This window comes from Hippopotamus amphibius, chromosome 7, assembly GCF_030028045.1.
Source record: "Hippopotamus amphibius kiboko isolate mHipAmp2 chromosome 7, mHipAmp2.hap2, whole genome shotgun sequence".
Classification (NCBI taxonomy): domain Eukaryota; kingdom Metazoa; phylum Chordata; class Mammalia; order Artiodactyla; family Hippopotamidae; genus Hippopotamus; species Hippopotamus amphibius.
Window position 1 is genome coordinate 106,838,355 of NC_080192.1, and position 24,473 is coordinate 106,862,827.

At 34.8% G+C, this 24,473-nt stretch overlaps 1 protein-coding gene across 19 annotated transcripts in view; it reads left to right on the forward strand.

The window, feature by feature from the left end:
• The window catches only part of NRXN1 (neurexin 1), a 1,070,346-nt gene that overhangs the window by 1,444 nt on the left and 1,044,429 nt on the right, over positions 1–24,473 (forward strand). Inside the window, exon 2 of one of the 19 annotated variants that reach the window (XM_057740886.1) lies at positions 387–453. The exons of the other annotated variants lie outside the window; for them this stretch is intronic. Coding sequence (XP_057596869.1) covers positions 387–453 — 67 coding nt within the window. The remainder of the gene's footprint in view (positions 1–386; positions 454–24,473) is intronic. 19 annotated transcript variants of the gene reach the window in all.

Consider the following 24,473-nt stretch of genomic DNA (forward strand, 5'->3'; position numbering starts at 1 on the left):
GGAATTAATGTTAGTTTCTTTGGTTAAGTCCAAGTCCAACATTTGTCAACTTAATAACATTATAACATTTCTGTGGTATCTTGAAGTGGGAGAGGTCAGCTCATGTTTAGAAATGTTAGACGTTAAATAGCATATTTCTCAATTAGCAGATGACTTGAGAGGATAAATAGTAGAGAAATTTAGATGTTGCTGGACTGGGAAGCTTCTGCAGGCTAATAAACAGGGGATGCATATGAAGGATTGCAAGAGATTTTCCGAGGATATTCAGCCAGTGATATTTATCTGAGTAGTGGAGGCCAAGCTGTAATTTCTGTTGTTCTTAGGGATTGAAACAGTGTGGAATTTAAAAAACCTCATACCTCTAAGTTTTATTTTCTTCCCTTCATATATAAAATTCAGTCATTACTGTGTTTCTCCAATGTTGCTACATGACAATGACCAAGGCAAAATATTGTTGGATAAATGCAGGAAAGCCTATGAACAGAAAGTGAGTGATATGAGAAAGAAAAAATATGGATGTATCTGTGGCTGAGCAGGAGAGATGTCAAGGTTTAAAGTAGATACTTTATAGGTCAAATCAAGGCAATCAACACATGGATAAATGGCATTTATGGCAGGTTTTTTTAAAGGTGAATTATTAAATCTAATTTTGAAAGCTGTAGGGACGAAAGCTCTATGTATGGCTATATTTTATTGTATAATGTCTTCTGTTTGGTTTTGTTTTTTTTTTTTGCTGACACTGCTAAGGGGAACTAGCCCTTGTAAATCTTATTAGACTTGGCAGTTCTCTCTTACTTGACTTTAAGAGAAATGAAGACTTGATAAAATTTGTTTAAACAGCGAAGGGAGCTAGGAAGAAAAAAAAATCTGATCATTAGCAGAGTTCTGTAGCCTTCATGGGCTTATGAAAAAGAAGTAAAGCGTTATTTTATTGCTTTCTGCCTTCATGAGGGTTTTTATTTTCATGTATTTTGGCTTAAGAAATTATAGAAGACTTTGTATTCCATGGCCTATACTGCACTTCAGCTTGATCAGTAAATTTCCATGGATTTAGCATCAGACTTTATAGTTATGTTTTACAAAAATAAAACAGTACATGCTTTTTCCTCTACCAAATCTAACTTAATTGTAAAGCATGAATAAGATAGCTATATTGGATGGTTTGCTATAGTATAATTTGAAGTTGCATACCTCTGCACTGATGAATAGAAATGAATTGAAAAATGGACATTATTTTATGGGACAAATTGCTCTAAGTATCACAATGCCACTTTAAAATACCGAGCAGGCAATTTCACCAAGAACACAAGAGAGATAACTTCCTTCCTTAAATTAGGAAACAAATATGACACAATGACAGCTTGTTCTGTGTGGGAGGGTGTTTTAAATGAAAATTTTTATTTTTCTGTGCATTTTTAACGTAGGAATCCAGGGATGTGCATAATAAGGAATAGTTAAGAGTGGAGAAAGAATGGCAAAAGTAATATTTTGAAGAGAAGCAGAATTAGATATCTCTGAAATGCATTTTGCACATGGATAGCTCTTTCCATGAGATGAAGAATTTGGAATTAGATATATAATTGAAAGATATAGTACCTGATATGTAAGATAATTCAACCCAAGAAAGAAAATACATCAGGATAGTTCTGGAGCATTGATTCATTTTGAAAATTTGAGCTGAAAACGGTGTGCAAAGATCACCACTAGTCATGAAAGGAAAACAAAAGGCTAGGTTCCTTTGATTATCGCAGAAATGGGAGATGGAGTGATAAAGGCAGAGTTGGTCTCCCCAGAAGGATCGGCTCCATTTTGCTTATTTTCCCTGTTTCACGTGTATCAAGTGAGTAGTAAATAATTAATTGAGGATGGATGCCTCGCCCAACACCAATCATGTATTGAGGGCTAGGGACAGATGATTTCTATTCAGATGAAGTATAAAGAAAGCCCTGCCTCTGGCCAGTATTTACACTGATTGCCACATTAAAAAAAATAATAATTTAAAAACAAATCCATAATCACTAGAGAAAATTTGGAAAAAATTAACAGCAAACATTAAACAATATTCAAATTATATCTGGTCCCAGCTACAATTTCTTTTCTTTTTAACATAATAAAAAAGTCTGATATAATTCTAGTTGCCTTTGTATTCAAAATACAATAAGAATTATTAAAAAGAAAATAAGAATACTCTCTTTTTTTCTAGAATGTCTTTAAACAACTTATGGACCTATGGATTTCTAGAGTATTTTCATTTAATGAGCTCATGTTCATCCTTACTCTGTTTGTTCGGGCAGGCCTAACAGGTTTTATTCATTTATTTATGTAGTGCTGGAAAGAGAACACAAGGAAGGTTGTGTGTCATGATCAGGTTAGTGACAGAGCCTGGGTAAGAGCACTAACACCCTTATTCTCAAGCCCTGTATTTATCATGTCTGCTGAATAAGATTTCCAGTTTATTAGATTTGATACTTTTTCAGATTCAGGGATTATGCAAAAGAAAAAAATATATATATATATGGCTGATGGGACAGGACTAACTTATGTGCTTTGACCCTGAGAGTCAGCCTCAGACGTCACTATCCAAGAATGTCATCTTTCCTGAATGATGGATGCTTATGGGGTGTATAGCTTTTTCAGTGAATCATACCCATCTAAGTGCCTTGGGGCCATTATTATTTAATAAGTTTCTACTTAAGAGGACTAATAATTTCCTAACAGCTTAAAAGAATTAGTGAATTCTTTGGCTACCTGGTTAAAAATGAGAATAAAAGGCTGATCAATGAGAATTTAAGTTATAAGTTTTATGATTTTAAGATCCAGGTTTTATGCATTTTAGGGTCCCTTATATGAAAATTTCATACTAGACTCTGAGTATCAATTTTATTCGCTTCCTCTATTTAAATAGCCAGAAACATATGGCCTGTGATGGCTGATTGCTTAATACTACTAAACATGACAGTGTGATAGGTACAATTTAATAAAGCCTCTGCTTTCTATGACTTTACTAATCTGGCCAAATAGGCAACCACATTCACTCACTCACTCATTATTCCTTTCTTTATTCAACAAATATTGACTAAGTGCTTTGTATGTGCCCGAATCATAAGCCCAGACACTAGAATTTTGAGTAAAGTCTCAGAAATAGTTCCTACCTTCATAGGAAGGTAGAAACCTCACATTTCAGTGAGGAAGCACAGTAATTAAAAAATAAATAAGTGAAAACTTTGTGATGGCATATAGTTTGAAGGACAGGTTCATGGTACTGTGAGAACTGTAAAATAGTGTGAACAGACCTAATCAAAAAAGTTTTCCTTAGGGATGATATTTAAACTAAAATCTGAGAGATGAGAAGGAATTAGCCAGGTAAAGGCAGAGGAGAAATATTGGGCCAGAAGCCTGGTGCGGGACATGGCATGGCACATTCAAATATCCGAGGGCAGGCCCTTGAGTATGGAGCTCTTAGAGGAGTAGGGCCAGGTCACGTAGGGTCTTCTAGCCCATGTCGAGGATTTTAATCTTTATTGTAACTATGATGGAGAAGCAATGGAAGGAGTTTAGTGTGGAAGGTAAGGAGGAGGGTATCATTATCAAATTTACATTTCAAAAATGTCACTCTGACTACAGTATAGAGACCAGATTGATAGGAACCCAGAGAAAAATAGAAAACATTATTTTCTGTTTGTTAGTAAACATTAGTTAAGCACACACTTGAAACTGTAGATTGAACCAGGGGATATAGAGAAAAAGAAGATTCTGTCTCTAAGGAGGTTAGAATCTTTGTGAGTTTGATTAATGTACAGAACTCTAAGGCTGCTTGTTGTTTGGAACACTTTGGTTCCACCTGTGAAATGCATTATCTGAACACTTTATGTGGCTTATCATGTGGTTTCTCTCAGCTGCACCCATCGAATCTGTAGCTTTTGGAGCCCATTGGCAGTGCCATACTTTACTCGCAAGCTCAACATGCTTTCCTTGTGACAGTATATATTGATTGATTCTAGGCTTTCAATATTTTAACTGCTACAATAAAGGAAAATACTACATAGATACTTATAATCTTCATAAAGTTAAAAAAAATTTAAGTACTGGACAAAAATGATTCAGAGATTTTGCCAGAGTTTTGTTTGAAGTCTACCATTGGAGGAAAAGGTGAATTACCTGTGCTGAAAAAGCTTTGAGTGGAATGGAGAAATTCATAAATTTGATTTAGATGAAATGTTCTGGGAAGTTCTTAAAGCATAACAATGATCTGTCAAAAGAAGCTTATCTTGATTATAAAATAATAATCAAAACTGTTACCATTCTAGAATGCCACAAATGAGGAGGAATGTGTTATTTTGTTTTACTATTCTGAGAAGCATTTGTAGTGTAGAGATTGAAGTATGCAGACTGTGGGACCACGTTGCCTGGTTTAAGTGGGTGCACTCAAACTTTATTTCTCAATATTGTCATCTATGAAAATGGTATAATAATAGTACTTACTTCATAGGGCTCTTATCAGAATTAAGCAGGCGACTTCATGTAAAGCTCTTAGAGCAGTGCCTGGCACATAGTAAATATTCTGAAGTATCCACTTGTTATTTTTGTTACTGTTTGTGTTACCACCAGCACCACTACTTCTACTACCATTTTCTTTAGGGCTAGTATTGAGCAAAATTCAAATATGGAACACTTTCTTTTCCATTTAAAAGAAATCCTAATGTAATAATGATCCTTGCTTGATTAGCCCAAAAGTTTCAGCTTATAAAGAAAAGCAAAGAGTAAACACATTGAGCTTCTATTTCTGTTTTACACAGCTGTGCTCTAATGTTACCCATGTCTGATTGTGACTCAAAATATTTGAAACATCATATTCTACTTGAGAATTTTTATTTTGATTAAATGAGCCTTTAACACAGAAGCATTTGTAAAAACTGTCACTTTCAACATAAACTAATACCGTTATCCATCCCAATCCTATACTTAGTGATTTTTACTATTTTTACCCTAATGTATAGGTATAGATACCTAATAGATCTATCCTACTTGTAATTTGTCTTTTGAGCCTCTTCTGTAAGTTAGTTATTCACATGTATGTTGCAGTGAAGCTAGGTAATATACTTGAGCTTTAAAAAGCTCAAGAAAGATTTCTTATAGTTATCATAAACAGATTATGTATTTAGTGTAAAACTGTATATGTTAGTAACATCATGTTGCAGTTTGGACAGCATTAAATGAAATGTGATAATTAAGTGATTATTTAAGAATTCCCTGATTGACTACAAAAATGACAGGTACTATATAATATTTCTGTTATTCTTTGCTGCATTCTGAGTAATAGGACCCTGAGGCACACTGGTTTCTGAAAATGGGAACCACATACCATGTCACTTTCTCAGTGAGTGTTTGGTGGCTACAATATTCGTAGGGTTAACTCCTATAAAGAAACATTGAAGATTAGGCCTTACTATAGATATTCAAGTTTTGTATTATTATGGAAGTGATAAACCTATTATTAGTTGTTATGCAAACTATACTTTCAAAAATTATGCAAGTATATTTGACATAATTCCGAATAAATCATCTTTGCATTCCAAAAGATTTTAGTTCATTATGCATCACAATATTATGCAAAACACTTATACTTTTTCCTCATCTACTTCTCTATAATTTTATGGCTCAGTCCCCTTCTATTACTTGGGAGTGCAGGAATTGATAAGTGTGTGTGGTCCTTGTTGAGTAGTAAGTCTTAAAATGTCCGAATTAAGTTTTGGGAAAAAAAAGCTTTTTTGGTTAGGTGCTTTAGAGCTCTTCAGAAATTGCATGGCTTTTTGGTTTTTTCTCTTAAGCATGGAGACCATGTATTTCCACTTGAACATGCAAATAGGTACAATGCTCTCTCAGATTCTTTTCCTGCAATGTCACAGTTTATACAATGTGTGTAAACAGAATGTGGCATGGGGTCTGAAGGACTAAATTCCAGATGTGGCATTGCCTTTAAGTTGCCATTAAAAGTAGAGTAAGGCTGCTAATGTCCTAATTTCAATTTCCAGGATTGCAAAATGAGAAACATCTAATCAGACTACTCCTGATTGTGAACTCCTGCTAACTTACCTCACTGTTTGTGAATAGCTATTACATGTAAACTCTCAGAAAAACTTGAATATTTAGAAGAAATATCTAATGGCAGCAGGCTAGTGGCTCTAGGATGCTGTGAATGTTAATAGTAAAAATGTTAAACTTGTTTCTGTAAATCTACTTTGAGGTCATTTTAGATGAATTTTAGATCACTTATGTCCGATAGTAGGTATAAGATTTGGTAGAGTTCTCTTAGTACCTATTGATGCATTAATATAGACAAGCTGAATAAAGAGGGCAGTGGCTCCCTTGTTCCTCTTGTGTAAAATCTGAACAAATGAAATTAGTAATTTAAGGTAGCAACTGTGTGAGTACATATTGTGTGATTCTATTTATGTGAAGTTCAAAACAGACACAACTAATCTATGGTGTTAGAGGTCAGAATAGAAATTACCTTTTAGTGGTATTGATTTGAAGAGGACACAGTGGAGCCTTTGACACGATCTGGGTGGTGGTTATATGGATGCATATGTTTGTAAAGATTCATTGAATTATACACTTAAGATTTATGTACTTTACTGTGTATAAGCTCTACTTGAAAAAAGTCCTTCAGAGTTTGAAAGGCATGCTACTCAATGACTACCAATGCACTGAAAACATATAAATAATTACTTACAAAGGAATCCTTAATGTAAATCCATGTTTACAAATTTTTGCAAAAGAGTCAGATATTTGTAACATGAATCCAATGACCATTCCAGGAAGCAAGTGTATTTATATATAAATACATCTAAAAGAAAGGAGAGAGTATTGTTTTAAATACCTGTACAACCTTTGATTTTGTTTCCAGTTTCTCGTGCCTTTATAATGGAAATAAAACACAGGGACTTATTTTACATTTGCATCTACTTGAGTGGAAGTCTTACCAATACATTCAAGCAATGTATGTTTTCCAATTAGGACAACTCAACTGCTGGTACTTTAGGTAATTAGTGATGAGTGTTGTAAAAGCTCAATAAATACCTGAATGTGATTGGATATTGGAAAAAAATTACTAGTACAACTATACTTTCCAAATCTACAAATATACATGATTTCTCCCACAAAATATTAAGCATCAGTATGGTGCCATAAGCACCTCTTGAATTTGAATGCAGTTTAAAATCATTCTGTTTAGAATTACATTTATTATACTTACTACTTAGTGTTTACTGAGTGAAAGGCAGTGTACAGTGTACTTTATCCATTCTACCTTAATTATTCCTGCAACATCCTACTTGATAGGTTTTATAAAGTTGCCATTTTACAAATGATGAAACTATGTATGTATTAGAAAAGCTAACTTGCCAAAAGTTCCATAGTTCAATGGCAGAGATGAAATTTGAGCCCAGGTGTGTCTGTTGCCCTAGCAGGCAACTCTGTCCATTACATGACAAAACCTATGTGTGTCACTTAACAAACAGGTGATGGCTGCTGAAAATGTGTTCACTAGTTGTTAACTTGGTGCTAATTTGAATGGCTGATTTATAATAAAGCCTTCAGAATTGAGGATTGTGGCAGACCTTACATTTAGTGCCATTTCCTAATGTCATGATAATAAAGAAATGGATTAGCCTGTCAGGATTCATCACACTTTGTTTCTATAATGCTTGCTTCTTTACTTCTTTTGTTGGCCTTCTATTCATATTATGTTTAATAGGTTGATTCTACTCTAATGTAACCAGAAGTAAAGCCCCAGTATATTGCATCTAAAGAATATTACAACTAATTCTTGATCTTTTGAATGAAAATACTTAATTTTCAACAATAAGCAGCACAATTTTCATCTATTTCAGATTCTAGGAGATAAAATTATCGAAAATATCAAAGTCCATGGTGATTCAGCACAGATGTAAAGACCTAGGCTGGTGCCTTGAGTAGATACTTAGTGAGAGTTGCTGACTTAGAACATGGTTCTGCTGAAGATATAGGTGATGGTACACTGGGCACTTAACTGAAATTACATAATGAGAAAATAGTGTCTCTTTTTTGGATAAGTAGTTTGGCTTCCCAACGCATTGCCTAAAATTGAACTCAGGAGTAGTTCTTAGAGTTCGAAAGATATATTCTCCATGCTATTTCTGGTATATGTGAGAAACTATTATTGGAAAGAAGTGGGAGGAAAACAAGACTGACCTGGCAAGATGAAGTGCTGACCCAGACTCTTGTCTAGTTACTTGTGCTCAAAACTATCTGGACTGTAATTAGAAATACACTGATGTCACATTATGGGAACAAGTGCTGCTTCAAATAGCACTTTTTCAGGTTGGTTCCCAGGAGGGATCTGGTGGTCCAAAAGTTAGAAGAGGCTCTGCCAAGAATAGTTGCCTCACTAGCATCCTAACATCAGGAGGGGCTTTCTGTGTTTAATTATAGACGTAATGAATTCTGTGGACAGCAATCCATAACAGAAGCAGCACTGATCACAGCTTAGGAGTTACTGTTGTTTGTGACCTAACAATACCTGGCCTTGTATGTGGAACCAGCTAAGCTTAGGTGTTACTCAGACATTGCTAGATTCAGCAGAATGAACCGCCCCAGTCCAGCAGAGGCAAGGAAATTAAAGACTCATGTTTTTCTTCTAAGTAATGATGTCTCTCTATAATTAAGTGTGCCTGGACTCTCCTTAGGGAAATAGCTGGCATGGCAGCCTATAACTATAGCTGCTGTATGGAAGATACTATGTTTCAGCTTAAGTTCTTCATCCTGAGTGCAAAATTGATTTTTTTCTGCAAATAATGTAGTTATTTATTTAGAATTACTATATGTGATACTTAAGGTACTTGAATGTTTAATTTATCCAATTGAAAACATTGTAAAAATAGGAAGTTATATATTGCATTTCATGACCCAAATGCACAATTACGTGTGTGGGAGGATACATTTATGAACCTTCATTTTAAAAACTGGGCCAACTTTCTGAGAAATAAAGTATTGAGATGTTTTAAAATAATGAGACATTTGTTTCTGATACATAAATGTATATCTGTGTATATGCATATAAACACAGAAATATATACACAAAAATATGACGTATACAAGAAAATTACATAATGTAAGCAGAGAAGGATTTTATTTAAAAGTCTTGTAAATCATATTAAAATCCTCAAAACTGTATATTGATTAAACATGCCATTAAAATGTCTTTATGATTTAAATTAGTCTATATAATATACATATTTTTTCTATACAAGAGCTTAGAAACCTAAAAAATTTATCTTTAAAGTATGACAAGTGACTTTCTGTGATCAGGCATAGTGTTAGAGATTTTGAGGTTTCTGCAAAGTAGCATTTTCATGTTATTGATTAACAACACCCTGACTGTGGGGTTATATGAAAAACTAAATATATTGTCTTGCTCTAAGATTGCTGTGATAGTTACTAAGAATAATTTACTTTGAGGAAACTTTATTATTATAAAATAATAATAGTTATTTTTTAACTGTCTATTTGAATGAGCCAGAATTATGTTCAGATGGAAAAACTTAAGCTAATATTAATAATGACTTCTTCAAAACTTATGTACATAAGAAAACCAGGGGTTTAAATTTATTTACTGAGCTCCCAGTGAGTTCAATATAAGCTAAGACCACCGCATGAATATTTTGAAATGGCCAGCCAGTTTTTTAAAAAGTCAATAATAGCCCCAAAACCTCTTCTATCATAGTAGGTAAGGCATCTATACAAACTTTTGTTTTTAATATTTAAATGAGTCATTTGTAAGTTTCAGAACATGCCTCATTGATCAGTTTCTATCATTATATGGGAATTTTTTTGATATATTATTCAGATTAAAATAGTAGAGTTAAAATAATATGACTTTCTTCCACCACAATTTATATATATATATATTTTTAAGCTCTTTATTGGAATATAATTGCTTTACACTTTTGTACCAGCTTTTGAAGTACACCAAAGTGAATCAGCTGTATTTATACACATATCCCCATATCCCCTCCCTCCTGTGACTCCCTCCCACCCTCCCTGTCCTGGCCCTCTAAGGCATCACCCATCATCGAGTTGATCTCCCTTTGTTATACAGCAACTTCCCACTAGCTATCTATTTTACACTTAGTAGTGTATATATATCTATGCTACTCTCTCACTTCGTCCCAGCTTCCCCTTTGCCCCCCCCACCCCCCGCAACCCCATATCCTCCAGTCCATTCTCTGCATCTGCATCCTTATTCTGCCCTTTCACTGGGTTAATCAGCACTATTTTTTTTTTTTTAAGATTCCGTATATATGAGTTAGCATACAATATTTGTTTTTCTCTTTCTGGCTTACTTCACTGTATGACAGACTGTAGGTCTGTCCACCTCATTACATATAGCTCCATTTCATTCATTTTTATGGCTGAGTAATATTCCATTGTATATATGTGCCACATCTTCTTTATCCATTCATTTGTTGATGGGCATTTAGGTTGCTTCCATGTCCTGGCTATTGTAAATAGTGCTGCAATGAACATTATGGTACATGTTTCTTTTTGGATTATGGTTTTCTCTGGGTATATGCCCAGTAGTGGGATTACTGGATCATATGGTAGTTCTATTTGTAGTTTTTTAAGGAACCTCCAAACTGTTTTCCATAGTGGCTGTACCAACTTACAGTCCCACCAACAGTGCAGGAGAGTTCTCTTTTCTCCAGAGCCTCTCCAGCATTTATTGTTTCTAGATTCTGTGATGATGGCCATTCTGACGTGTGTGAGGTGATACTTCATTGTGGCTTTGACTTGCATTTCTCTAATGATTAGTGATGTTGAGCATCTTTTCATGTGTGTGTTGGCCATCCGTATGTCTTCTTTGGAGAAATGTCTATTTAGGTCTTCCACCCATTTGTGGATTGGGTTATTTGCTTTTTTGGTATTGAGCTGCTTGTATATTTTGGAGATTAATCCTTTGTCCATTGCTTCATTGGCAACTATTTTTTCCCATTCTGAGGGTTGTCTTCTTGTCTTGTTTATGGTTTCTTTCACTGTGCAAGAGCTTTTCAGTTTCATGAGGTCCCATTTGTTTATTCTTGATTTTATTTCCATTATTCTAGGAGATGGGTCAAAAAGGATCTTGCTTTGATGGATGTCTTAGAGTGTTCTGCCTATGTTTTCCTCTAGGTGTTTTATAGTGTCTGGCCTTACATTTAGGTCTTTAATCCATTTTGAGTTTACTTTTGTGTATGGTATTAGGAAGTGTACTAATTTCATTCTTTTACATGTTGCTGTCCAATTTTCCCAGCACCACTTGTTGAAGAGGCTGTCTTTTTTCCATTGTATATCTTTGCCTCCTTTGTCAAAGATAAGGTGCCCATATGTGTTTGGGTTTACCTCTGAGTTCTCTATTTTGTTCCATTGATGTTCCTTTCTGTCTTTGTGCCAGTACCATACTGTCTTAATCACTGTGGCCTTGTAGTATAGTTTGAAGTCAGGAAGCCTGATTCCACCAACTCCATCTTTCCTTCTCAAGATTCTTCTGGCTGTTTGGGGTCTTTTGCATTTCCATACAAATCGTAAGATTTCTTGCTCTAGTTCTGTGAAAAATGCCATTGGTAATTTGATAGGGATTGCGTTGAATCTGTAAATTGTTTTGGGTAGTATAGTCATTTTCCCAATTTATATTTTTTCACTTCAGATAACATTTAAAGTTTTTTCTCCCTTGAATTTTATCCCCTGTTTATTCTTTTTCAGTTCTCTACATTGATTTCCTTCATCAAAGAACAGGCAGAGGTAGAGCTGCATGTATTAGAATATTCTTCATCTAGGGATGGCACTCCTGTCTGACTGTTAGTGAGAGCTGTCCACTGTCCCAGAGGTCACTGGAAATAAAGAAGAATGATGGGCACCTCTCCCTCCCCCAGACTCCGGATGTTATTCATCCTAGACATAGTCCCTGTTTGTGTGACACAGAAAATGTTGTTTCATCCTAAAACACAGCAATACAGACTTGGATTGGGGCCAAATGTATAATCTTGGAGTGTCTTTTGCCCATAAGAGATGGAGGGTGGAACGATGATGAGGCCTCAGGGAAGCTGTGAAGCTTGGGATGTGTGATAATTGAGAAAAACAGACAGAAGACTGAGAAAGAGGAACAGGAGATAGGAAAAAAGAAGATGATGGGGGGAAAAGGAGTGTTGGAGAAAAAGGTTAATTGAGAGAGAGTGAAGAACTGACAGAGTTTGAAACAGCAGAACATCGAGAACTGGTGACTTCAAATACAAAAAACCACGTATCTGATTAGTGGAGGAGGGAACAAGGGTATCCATTTCTTGACTTCCAGCTCTGGGATTAAGCTGAAGGCAAGCCTAAGAGGAAGAGACAGACAAGGATAAACATTGTCTGCAATTCAGTCATAGAAACTATAATCATTCTTTGCCTTTGGTAATGTGTCATTGGGCTTTTTCCTACTAATACCACCAGGAACAACAACAGTAGCAAAATCGTTCATAGCTCATACTCTGTGTAAAGCACTATTTTAAGTTCTTTACACACATTAATTCATTTAATCCTCCTCACAAATCTGTAAGTTAGGTGCTATTTTCCCTATTTTAAAGATGCGGAAACTGAGACCCACTAGGAATTTGCAAAGCTGGCATTCTAACCAAGGTTGCATGACTCTTGAGGCCATGCCCTGAACTTGTAATTTCTTCCTTGTTAATATTAAAATAATATTAAAGACTACACACTCTTTCACGTGTAAGAATCTCCCCTGTGTTTAAAAGTTACCTGTATAAGCTAATACAATTTCATATTTATTTTCTCCCTCTCTCTTAGTATGCCATTTAAGTGTTTAATAACTTTTTCTGGGCAGAATTTCCTTCTTAAATTTAATGAAAATCCTTTCTCTGCAGACAATAAATTAATTTATTCTTGTTATGTCCTCAGTGGAAATAAAATTCATGTAGTCAGTATCCCCTTGACTTATCTTTATCTGCCTAAGAGGAGTATTGTCTTCACAGAGCTAAAACACTCCAGATCCCTCTTCTCTGAAAATGGTCTGACATTCACCCTCCTTCTCCTAGTAGCTGCCTGCTTTATTTTACTCACTATTCACTCTGATTCACTGATGCTCTCCCAAAGGTTAGTTCCCAAAATGTATTGCAATTCTCTTGATCCGTTCATCATAGCAGCAGCATTGTTGCACTTTTATCGACTCCCTAACTGTTCCTGTCCCTTCTGTCTGACTTGCTAATTTCCTATTGTACTTTGGAAATGGCATGGGCAGGGGCTTCATAAAATCCTTGGTAGGTTGTCATTACCTGGTGGTTAAAAAAAACCTCTGTCACTAGTGTCTGTAGATCAGGCCGTCCAGGATTGTGTAAAGGGAGGAGTCTTGATAGCCTTGCATTTTTAAGGCGTAAAAGTAGGACAGAAAAATATGAGCTGACAAAGAGAAAAAAGAATTTGGACCAAGAAAAATGAGCAGTGGTAGCCTAGTCCACAGAGGGCTAACCAGTGGAAATAGACTGAACACGAGTGTGTTGATTTAGGGCCAAGGAAAGCGTAAACAGCATTTGCTTGTAATTCTAGCATAAATGTGAGAACAGGCCAGCAGAAGTGGTGGGCAAATCTCTATTCCTGGAGATCCTTAACAGTAGCTCAGACAGACAACTGCCGCTCTTAAATTAAGGTGTCCCTTCTTCTGATCAGAGGCCTGGACTAAATAACCTTCAAAATACATTTTCAGCTCATAGTTATGTAAATAATTGTAGTTTTGGGAAAATGTTTAACATTTAAATCTTCCAAGTATGAGATAGAAATAGTCCAGAGCAACACCCACCCCTAAAAAAGCACCCCCCCAAAAAAAGAAAAAAAAACCCAGAAAACCTATTTTAAGAGTGTCTGAAGTTGTAATTCACAGATGCATTTGAGTAAAACATGGCACCAACTGCTACAGAACATGAATTACTTCCCCAGTTGCATTAACCTGCTGTGCTGCACGTAGGTGTCCCTGGAACCCGCTCTGGGTGGGCTATCTGCCCACATGCTTGTGTTTGCCCTGAGCCAGCTGCCCTTGATGTCCTCTTTCCGCAGTAGATTGCCCCAGTTTCATGTTCCCTTCAACGTGGTTGAGCTCAAGTTACAGCTGCTGCCTGTATCTCAACTCACCTTGTAGTTCTCTTGTTCATGCTGCCATCTCCAGGGTATCTTCCTGATACTGAATCCACATGCACCAGGTGTGATATTTCTGCTCTGCCGCCTCACTGCAGCACATTTGAGTGGTATTACTCCCATATCAAACCTTTTATATTCTGTGTCATTACTCTTCCTCTGGGAAATACAGCTTTTGATAAAAGGGGTTTTAGCACTGGTATGCAGTTTTCCTGGAGAAGGATGAGATAAGAGGACGGAAAAATAGTTTTTGAGTTAAAATCAAAACAAAGAAAATAAAACCAAAGTAATAATCATTCACAACATTAAGAACAGTTATTTATGGGTGCTCTTTAAGGCCATGATTTCTTAGTACAACCAGTTACACAAACCAGAAATCTAGCTTTATCTTTGTTTTTACCTATGTTTTTGTCCATTCATGAATTCATTCATAATTCATACTTCCAAAACTATAATTCCAAAAACTAAGAAGCAGTCCTACACATGATGAGATATTAGCTCTTAATATCTCAAAAGTGTTAGTTCACCTTTGTGTTCTCAGCAATTTTGAAGTTTGGCAGCACAAATGAAAGTGTTGAGACTTAAATTCAAGTATAAAAAAATCAGAGTCAAAAATGTGAATAAATCTCACTAGTAATCATAGTATGTGAAGATCTATAATAGGGTGCACATGTGTGCCATTAGTGATATTACCAATGATATCCTCAGTTGTAGTAAAAATGAGCCTTTTTGAAAAATACAGTATGCCTATGAAGAGTGAGAAACATGAATCCTTTTAAAAATTGTATTTAATGGGTTGTTTCACACTCTCAATTAAGTCACCGTAATTTCAGATTACTCTAATCACTGGATTTCTTCATATGAAAAGGAAATGGTTTGTAGGAAGTCATTAGAAAGTTATAGAGGATGGGTAGAAATAGTATTGGATTAATGAATACCAACTTTATTTTTTCCTTGTTTGGCAACAAGGAAAATCAGGAAACTTGTTTGTTTGTTTGTTTGTTTTTGGTAAGACACTGTGTGTGTTTGTGTGTTTTTGGTAAGACACTTAGTCACCACTGGTCTAAGAATTGAAAGGGGAACAAGTCACGTTCTAGTGGAGTAGACTGGCAGATACATGCATAAATGATTTCAATGTAATGCATTAAATACTGTCACTGAGGTGAATATTTAGTGTTACTAGAAGTCAGAAAATAAAGGGACTAATCATGTATCTTCAGTGACCAAGTTCATTTGATTCTATTGATATGCTATTTCAGGCTCTCATACTCACCCATCAGCACTGTTTTATAATCTCCTTACCACTGTTCCTAATCGCAGGCTGTACTCCTCATTCCCCCACCCAAAGCCATTCCACTTTACTGCTGCAGTGATCCGTTAAAAATAATATTTCTCCTTTGGCTTAAGAAAAAAGCACACATTCTTAAGAATGGCAGGCAAGCACTTTTCTAAATCTGTCTCCTGTTCTTCCCAGTCTCATTTCTTACCATTTTCTCCTAATTGAAACCTTGTGATGTGATGTAAGCCAGCTATTATTTGTATTATGAATTATTATTGCATTTATATGTCTCAGGGCCCTTTCTAGTGCTATTTTCTCTGGACTTAAAGCCTTCTCTCCAGTGTCTACTGAGTGAAATTCCACCCATCATTCATAACCCATGTAAAAGATCTCTGTGAAATCCTCCCTGAGATCCTCCTATAGCCCTCCTGCACAGCCAGTGCTAGCTTTGTGTAGACTCTTGTTTGTATGGTTAGTATTGCATTCAACACATTTTATTATAGTTACTTAACATCCCACCAATTCTTCATGTGACTCTAAGTCCACAGGGGAACATTTATTCTTCTATTTATTCTATTATATATAGGAGCTAGCTGACTGGTTCATAGTAGGAGCTCAAAAAATGTTAGTAAGTTTAATTAAGTTCAGGCTGTTAAGAAGAGAATATTAAGGTAATAGTAAAAAAGACCAAGCGATTATTTAAAAGAGAAATACAAACAATAAATAATAGAAGCTTGATCTCAGTAATAAGTAAAGCAATATAAATTAAAATGAAGTGTTATTTATTGCCTAGCTGATTGAAAAGATTAAAGGGCACCATCATACACAGTGTTGGCAGAGATGTGGCAATGTAGGTACTCATATGCTCTTGCACATCTTTGGTTGAAATGTACATCACTACAGCTGTTTTCAGGGGCAATTTAGCAGTAGCTATGACAATTTTAAATGGATAACACAGTAATTTCTATTCTAGAAATTTTTTTTCTTTTTTACAGAAATTCCTAAACAAATCTCACAAATATATTGTCCCTGTTACGCATTACCTATTGTCTGTAATGGTGAAATCAAGTAAATGGAACCAACTCAAGTATTAATTAGCAAGTAATTGACTAAATAAACCATGGTAGACCCGTATATAACATCTCGCAACATAACATGAATGAGGTGTATCTATTTAAATGGAAATAAAAACATGGTAAAAGTATTTTGTTTAGTGAACATAATCAAATTGCAAATACATGTATATACATATTCACACATACATATATACACAAAAATAGGATTGTATGTATACTTATGTAAAAAAGGTAAATAATTTATAAAGATCAGGTGTTACACTGTTTTTATAGAGGGTGTAAAGAAAAATCTATTTAAATTTTTTTCAAGATAAATATATTTGCAAGTATAAGACCAGATTAATAAAAGAAGTTGGTGACTCTCCATCTTGAGGGATTTTCAATCAAATTTTGAAATGCCAAACTAATAGTCCATTTCAGAAGATCAGACTCTTATATGACTTTCCAAGGATTTGTATTTTCATTCTAGGTTGAATATTCTGTTATAGAAATAAAAACAGAATGTTTATATTGTCAGAACAGAATATGGCACTAATCTCACAGGATATATTCTGAAAGAATATCATGAAAGAGAGAATTATAGAATTTAAATCCTGTGAAATTCCAAGGATTATTTTTTTACTTAGACCCATTTGTCAGGTTGAATGATAATTCTCTTGGTAATTAACAAAGGGATCCTGATAAAGTGCAGGGACTGGAAGCAGATGTAATATTTCTGTTCAGCAGAGTGATTTCTGTTAATGTTCCATTTACATCTCTTTTTCTTAGCCATCTCCAATACCAAATTAGAGAGATGGCTGAATAAGGCAGTGCTGTGTCTCAAATTGGTTTCAGAGTCAGGTGTATTACCATGCTTGTGATGTCTCCTCTTCCTAGTGGAAATCCTAGAAACATCTGAGAAGTTCCAAATGACTGGCAAGGCTTTCCTGCTTTACTTTATGCACATGTATGTTATTAATAATTACTTAGTTGACTTTTAATTTGTCCAAATTTGTGCAGGCATAATAGAAACTGACAATGCAGTTTTCCATTGAAAATTGTAAATGGGTGACTAAGCTGAGCAATTCACCTCTTTCCCATTCCTTTTGTATAGATATCTTATGCTACACCAGGATGGCTATACTTTGAAAATAGCTCATCTATATTCATTCACCCATGCGTGTAAATTGATTTGCATGCTCATTTTGCAGTTTCCAAATATGCATTTGTTGCATAAAGTTTTTCATAGCTAACCCAAAATGGCTCTTTTACCTTTTACTCAAAAATTTAGCTGGTGTGAGCCAACCACACATGAAATTCAGATACTTGCAGAACTAGATTGCTGTAGAAAATGCTAAAAGCTGGAGAGGGAACGCTTAGATCTTGCCATTGGCCATAATTTCTAACTAGAATCTTGCTTGTATGGGTCAGATCCTTGAAATTACTCAGGGCAAGATTGGAATTAAGTGACAAGAATTTATTTAGGGCTATCCAGATTATTTACCAACTCATTATTGGTATGGGTTGTGTCTTTTGCTTTTCCACAGATTAGCTATGCCTTATTGAACCTTGGTTTCCTTAACTGTATATGTATGATTTTTCTAGTTTAAAAGAAAGTATGTACATACCAAAGTTAAAGCAATAATATGATTTACCCCAGCAAATAATCCTAATATTATCACTAAATTGAAGGTTTTCTCTTGAAAAATATAAATATCTTTGTGCAAGCTTTAAAAAAAAGTCTAAATAGAAAAATTTTAAGTTGGGAAATTATCATTATGTTGATGGCTTTTAGTATTTACTGAGACTCTTTTATACATAATTAAAATTATATATTATGTGAAGTAAAATTAATAGTATGTTTTTAAAATGCTCTGAGTAGTAATGTGCAAAAGAAGGAAGGGATTGCTATTTACTGATTGTCTACAATATACTGTTATTATCAATTTTATATGTTGTCTCATTTAATTCTTACCACCACAAACCAGATTTGTTTAACTATCTTCATCTTTCGTTTAGGAAAACTAAGGTCCAGAGGATCTGTGTAGTAAGGAGAGAATTTGAACACAGGCTTTATTTGCCTCTGCACCCCAGGCTCTCCCCTGTGTCCTCACTGTCCCCGCTCACAGCCTTAAAATACCTTGTGTAGACTCTGTGGAGTCATAGATACAAACGATCAAGAGTCAGCCTCCTCTTTTTAGAGAACATACTAGCACTTGAGCTACTGTCAAACTTTGAGAGTATTTCTTTGATTCGGAGTCAAGTTTGCTTTAATTTGACTTTGTATTTTTCTTTTTACCTCCTCTCTTTTATGTATAGGTGAATGTATTTCCCAACTGAATGATATATTGCTAGTGATGACAATAAACCTCTAAATATGGTTTCCAGAGACTTTACAGGAAGACTGTAGGCAAACCTCAAAATACATAGATGGTTCCTTGCTTTCTGCTATTATTTTTGTCATCTGATGATTAGCGTGTTTCTGGTTTTATGTCTTTTCCTTCCACCCTGTAAAAGAGTCATTTTTCTTTTTTACTGTTTCTTCTTCTCTTAGGGCTGTATAACCTTTTGATTTTTTCATTATATTTTGGCTTATTTTTCATCATAAAACATTCAAACAGTATACCTACTAAGATGATAGTTATTGAAAAGAAGGAAATACCTCATAGAATTCTATACTTTCCTCTGCAAACCATAATTATGGATCTGTCCACATTTTAGCTAAATATATTTTTGGTGGTATTTTAACTCAAAATTTACCCAGTTTAAGAAATGAATATTCATGTAAAAATGCATCCCATGAAAATGTTTATTTAACCAATATTACTCTTTTCTCCTGTGTGTTGATAGTAGTTTCACAATCGTTTTAAAAATAGAGAAATAATACACAAAACACAAAGGAAAAGTACATTTTTAAGTTTATAGTGTGAAGTACATATTATGCAGACTTTTCTTAAAGCCTTAAACATTTCCAGGTAACTTAATTTGACATTTAAGTTGATTTCACAAATGACTCATAAAGAAAGTATATTTCTGGTTTTCCTCTTGTATCACCAAAACTTCTGTAATTCCAAAATTATAGTACAATACACATAATTTTGGCCCCTCTTAGATTTCAAAGCCCACAAATAAGTATGTCATCAGTTTTTCTTTGGGCTGTAATTTTTTTCTCTGACTACTGTCCATGCATTCCAGAAATAGTTCAGAAAATTCTAATTTTTCATGATCTTTTGATAATGATCTGAAAATATATCCAATTGCATACCAAAAATAATATGTTACAAAATGAAATTCTGAAGTAAAAATGGATCAATAACTATAGCTCATTATAGTATCTAAGGTGATAATATATCAGAGAGAAATTTTAAAACATTTATGACATTTAGAGTAACATTTAAAGGCACTGGGCTTACATATTAGGGATATGTTTGTGATCAGATAGGCCTGGTCACTACTGTTGTGGGGTTTATACTCTACAAGTGAATACAGACATGTAGAAGGTCAACTGTAATGCAGAATGACCGCTAGTGATAGAGTACAATCAACTCAGATTGAGGAGGCAGAGAAAGCTTCCCAGAGGATAAGACAGCTAAGGTGAGACTTGAGTGTGAATAAGAGTTAACTAAAGGAACAGGAAGGAAAAGAGAAAAGAGCATGCAAAATGAGACGGTGCCTCATTAAAGAGTTTAGAATTTGTGGTGCAGCGGAAGAATGCTAAAAGTGGCTAAAATCAAGGTGCAAACTAAGCTTTGTAAGTCTTGTAAGGGGCATGAATTTATCTTTTGCTTTTGTGGTGGAGTTATAAGAACAGGTAGTAATATAAGATTATAATTTTAGAAAGACCACTGTGACTACAGTGGTAGATCTTAGATGGAAAACAAAATGGGAAATAAATAACTGTAGACCCAAATGAAAAAAAGACATGCAGGGTCTTGTAAGAAAGATCTATGACTGCCAATACATTTAGACATGTTTTGAAGACTGTTAACTTCTGCAATGAGTAGAAACCCAATGAAAAGTGTAGATTTGTTCCTAGGAAATAAAGGGAGGCATAGACCTGAGTAATTAGAATGAGGGTAAATTGTCAAGTTAGGATGGAGAGGGTGTGGAATGAAAGAGAAGAATTTATCAAAAGAGGAAGATATAGGTTGTAGATCCAGTTAAGAGAGTAATCTAGCTGCAAACAGCTAGATTTAGTCAGACATGAATATTTTAGTGACTGTTCAATGTTTTCTCTCTTGTAGGACAAGATTTATTCATTAAGTTTCACCATTGTCTAAAATTAATATCCCTCAGGACTTTCCCCCTTCCTTTGATTTGTTTCAAGTTTGGATTAAAATGAAAGGCACACTTTTCATTTTAATCCAAACTTCCAGTTAGCTTGGCACAAGAAAAGTGTTTCTCTAGATGGGTAAAGAAGTGATTCTTCCAGTTACTGATATTCTTCTCATTTCAAAATAATGCATTTACATAAAAATTTATAGGTGAAGAAAAAAAGAAAACAAACAACCCAGCAAAGTACTATTGAAAGCAAAAATTTATTTAGTCACTGCTGTGTCTCTTTTGGGCTTTGCACATTTCCTTTGTTTTTTTTGCCCAGAGTCTATTTATGCTGTCCTTTTTAACCTATGTAGGACTTTGCTCATGGTAGGTGTATGAGCAGCAGTTTCCCTGATATCAGTTCCACCATCCATGGGAGAGGTAGCCAGGCTCTGAGCTAGGGCTTCCCTGCTTCAGCTCCAGATATCAGGAAATATGGCTGAGCTTTTTTCAGATTTTCTTTAAAAACCAAGAAATGAGAGTTCATTCAGGATAAAGGCAACTAAATTACTTAACTGCAATACATCTGGTTTATCTGATTATCTTTTGCACAGTCTTTTTTCAATTAGAATTTCTTCCATGTCTCGTATAGTCACCCAAAATCCTATGTGGAGGTAGATTGTAACCAAATAAATCAATTTTAAATAGGATATTTTGCTGATTAAATAAGATACTAATTTTTGGAAAGGAAATTTCAAGAAAAGTTTTAGCAGCTACCATAATTCATCTCTGTTCTCTTATCATTCTGGAATATTTAGTGATTAGAATCATACTTGAAAATGACCTTAAACAGTGCTCTCGGTGGTATATAATCTTTGTTTTAGCTTTTAATGTGCTACAGGTTAACTAATAAATGTAGATCAGTTAAACAAAGATCTCACATTACTTTAGTGGTATGTCTTAGCTTGGCCCATTAGCTACTGTCCATATTTTCACTGGTAAATCAGTTTTTCAGGAATGCATAGTTCCTTCAAGACCTTCTATACCATTAACCCTTGAACAATGGAGGTTGGGGTGCTAACTCCCTGCACAGTTGAAAATTAGGGTGTAACTTATAGTCAGCTCGCTGTATATGTTTCCTCCATATCCATTGTTCTGCATCTGTGGATTCAACCAACTGTGGATTGTGTAGTATTGTAGTATTTACTATTGAAAAAAACCCACATATAGGTGGGCCCACACAGTTCAAACTCATGTTGTCCAAGGGTCAACTGTACTTGTATGTTGTTTTACGTTATGAGGGCTGCATGTAAGAGAAGTTCAAGTGAGTAGAATTGCGGATACTCCTGGATAGTTATAAGTAAAACCTTTCCTCCTCCTCCTTTTTTAAGTTCATTAAATTCACCAGTTCCTTCAATGGGAGGAGTCTTGTATATTAGTGCTTGAACTCATTATTAATTTGTCACAAAATCAAGAAGAATTTACTAAGAAATGAAAATATCTCTGAAAAGTCCAAGTGACAGAATCCATAGAATTTTGGAGTTAGAAGAGACCATGAAGAGTATATACTACAACAGCAACTTTTTTAGAGATGAACAAACTGAGGCAAAGAGAAGTTGGAGAATTCTCCAAGTCACAAAACTAGTTTCATAGCCACAACAAGAACACAGGCCCAGCATAATTTCCACCTTCCATTTTCAGGTAGCAAAGAAAATATCACTTTAAAAATTGTATCCCATCATCTTGTACACGCTAAGTAATATTTCTGATGATGTGTCTCCCTTTGTTCTCTTTTGGTTACTTTTAAAGAGAATTCTTATCACTACCTGGTCTGATTGGATAACTTCCTTCTTAGGTACATGGAAGGGACTCTCAGATTCATAAGAAAGCTCTTTGCATGCACTGGAAGATAAATGTGTTTTTCTTTTGGAAAGTCATTTTAATAAATTCATCATTATAGAAGCCTCTTATTTTGTATTTTGGAACACAAAAGCAATGGTGTACTACAGCAAATAAATCAAAACCTTCACAATATGGAGTAAGATTCTGTTTTTTAAGAAGGCATGTCAATTGATTGAAAGAGTACTTTCCTAGAAACACTACAGCTTAATAGTGCTTCTGTTGTGTCATAAAAGTTTTTTTAGTGTGTCATAAAAGTTTTTTTAGTGTATTTAGTGTATCAGACAACTTTAGGAAATGCCATTAAATATAGCATTTTATTTTTTTCAAATCAAGAATGAAGTAAGACTGCTGCCATATTAAACAATGGCATGATTGGAGGAGAGTTTATTTTTTTTTTATATAATGTGTGCCATGCCTAAATTTTGATAAAATGAAGTTCAAATGTTCAGTCTGAGAGTACTATTTGAAAAGAAGAAAAAAAAGGTACTCCTAAATTGATCTCCCTTTAGGGGAGCTCAATGAAACTGGTGTAGGAGATCAAAGCCTAAGTGATCCATTCATTGCAATTTTAATAAATGTGTTGGTCTGGTTTTTTTTAAATTTTTTTTAATTTTAAGTACAGTATAGTACAATAATGAAATTAAGTTTGTAGATAAAAGACTTGCAGATGCCCTTTTATCAAATTGCTGTTTTGAAAAGGCACCAACAAAATGATGTTCTAAGTTTGATTTTTGCTCTGGCTTGCATTTGAACTCTTGCTCATTAAAGTTCTAGCAACACAATGGCCTTTTCTAGGAAAACGACTTATCCTTTCTGTCTTTCAGTGAATCCACCATTGTGCATATGTGTTTGGAACCATATGGAAGCAGTAAACTTGATTTGAGCTTTACTCTGTTTAATACACAAAGTGTTCATTCAGCCCTGAAGATATGCCAAAACAAAACACAAAACCTATTCATCCACCAAATCGAGAAAGACGTTATAATCCTCATCACACTTTCCAATGTTCTTTGGGCTGTAAGCTCTTGCATCCTTGCAAGTTCCAACTCTGTTGCTCTATACCCTACTTTCAAATTATAATTTGTGCCTGGTCTAATATGAATCAGAAGCTAGGCATGTGTCTGATATGGAGGCAGAAGAATAGAGGAGTAACTAAGTAGTGACCACTATATTGTTTTGATCATTTCTCATGTTTTGTAAATAATGACCATCGTTTTTTGTCTTTCATTTTTGACTTGAAATTAACAAAGCACATTGAGTTTGCAGAATGAAGGTACAGTTTTTTCTCAAAGTATTTATTTGTAGTATTAAAATTAATTAGGAAATAAACAAAACCATCTACTGTCTTTTATTTCTACTTCTTTCCTCATTGTTTCAGTCCTGTCCTAGGCACCTAGTCCTCCACCATAGAGCCCCATTTCCTGGATCCTTTTATCTATTTCCAAAAATGGTTGCATTATTCCTTTGCACCTTACTCTTTTTGTCTATAAAGTAGTAATAATATTAGCAACTTAAGAGAATGTAGGGGTTGAATGAAATAATTCATTCTTTCAAAAAATTTCTTAGCTCTTGCTATATGCTGAGTCCCCATGTAGATGCTGAGCCATGTAAAGACAAAACCCTGCTGTTTTGGATATTTCACGTGATGAGGCAGGTGAGAAATAAATCAATAGGGGTATTATATAATGTAGTATGATGCCCCCAAATGGCAAGTTCTGTGAAGAAAATTAAAGCAGGATAGGGGCATAGAGAATGGATAAGGGGCATTATTATTTTAG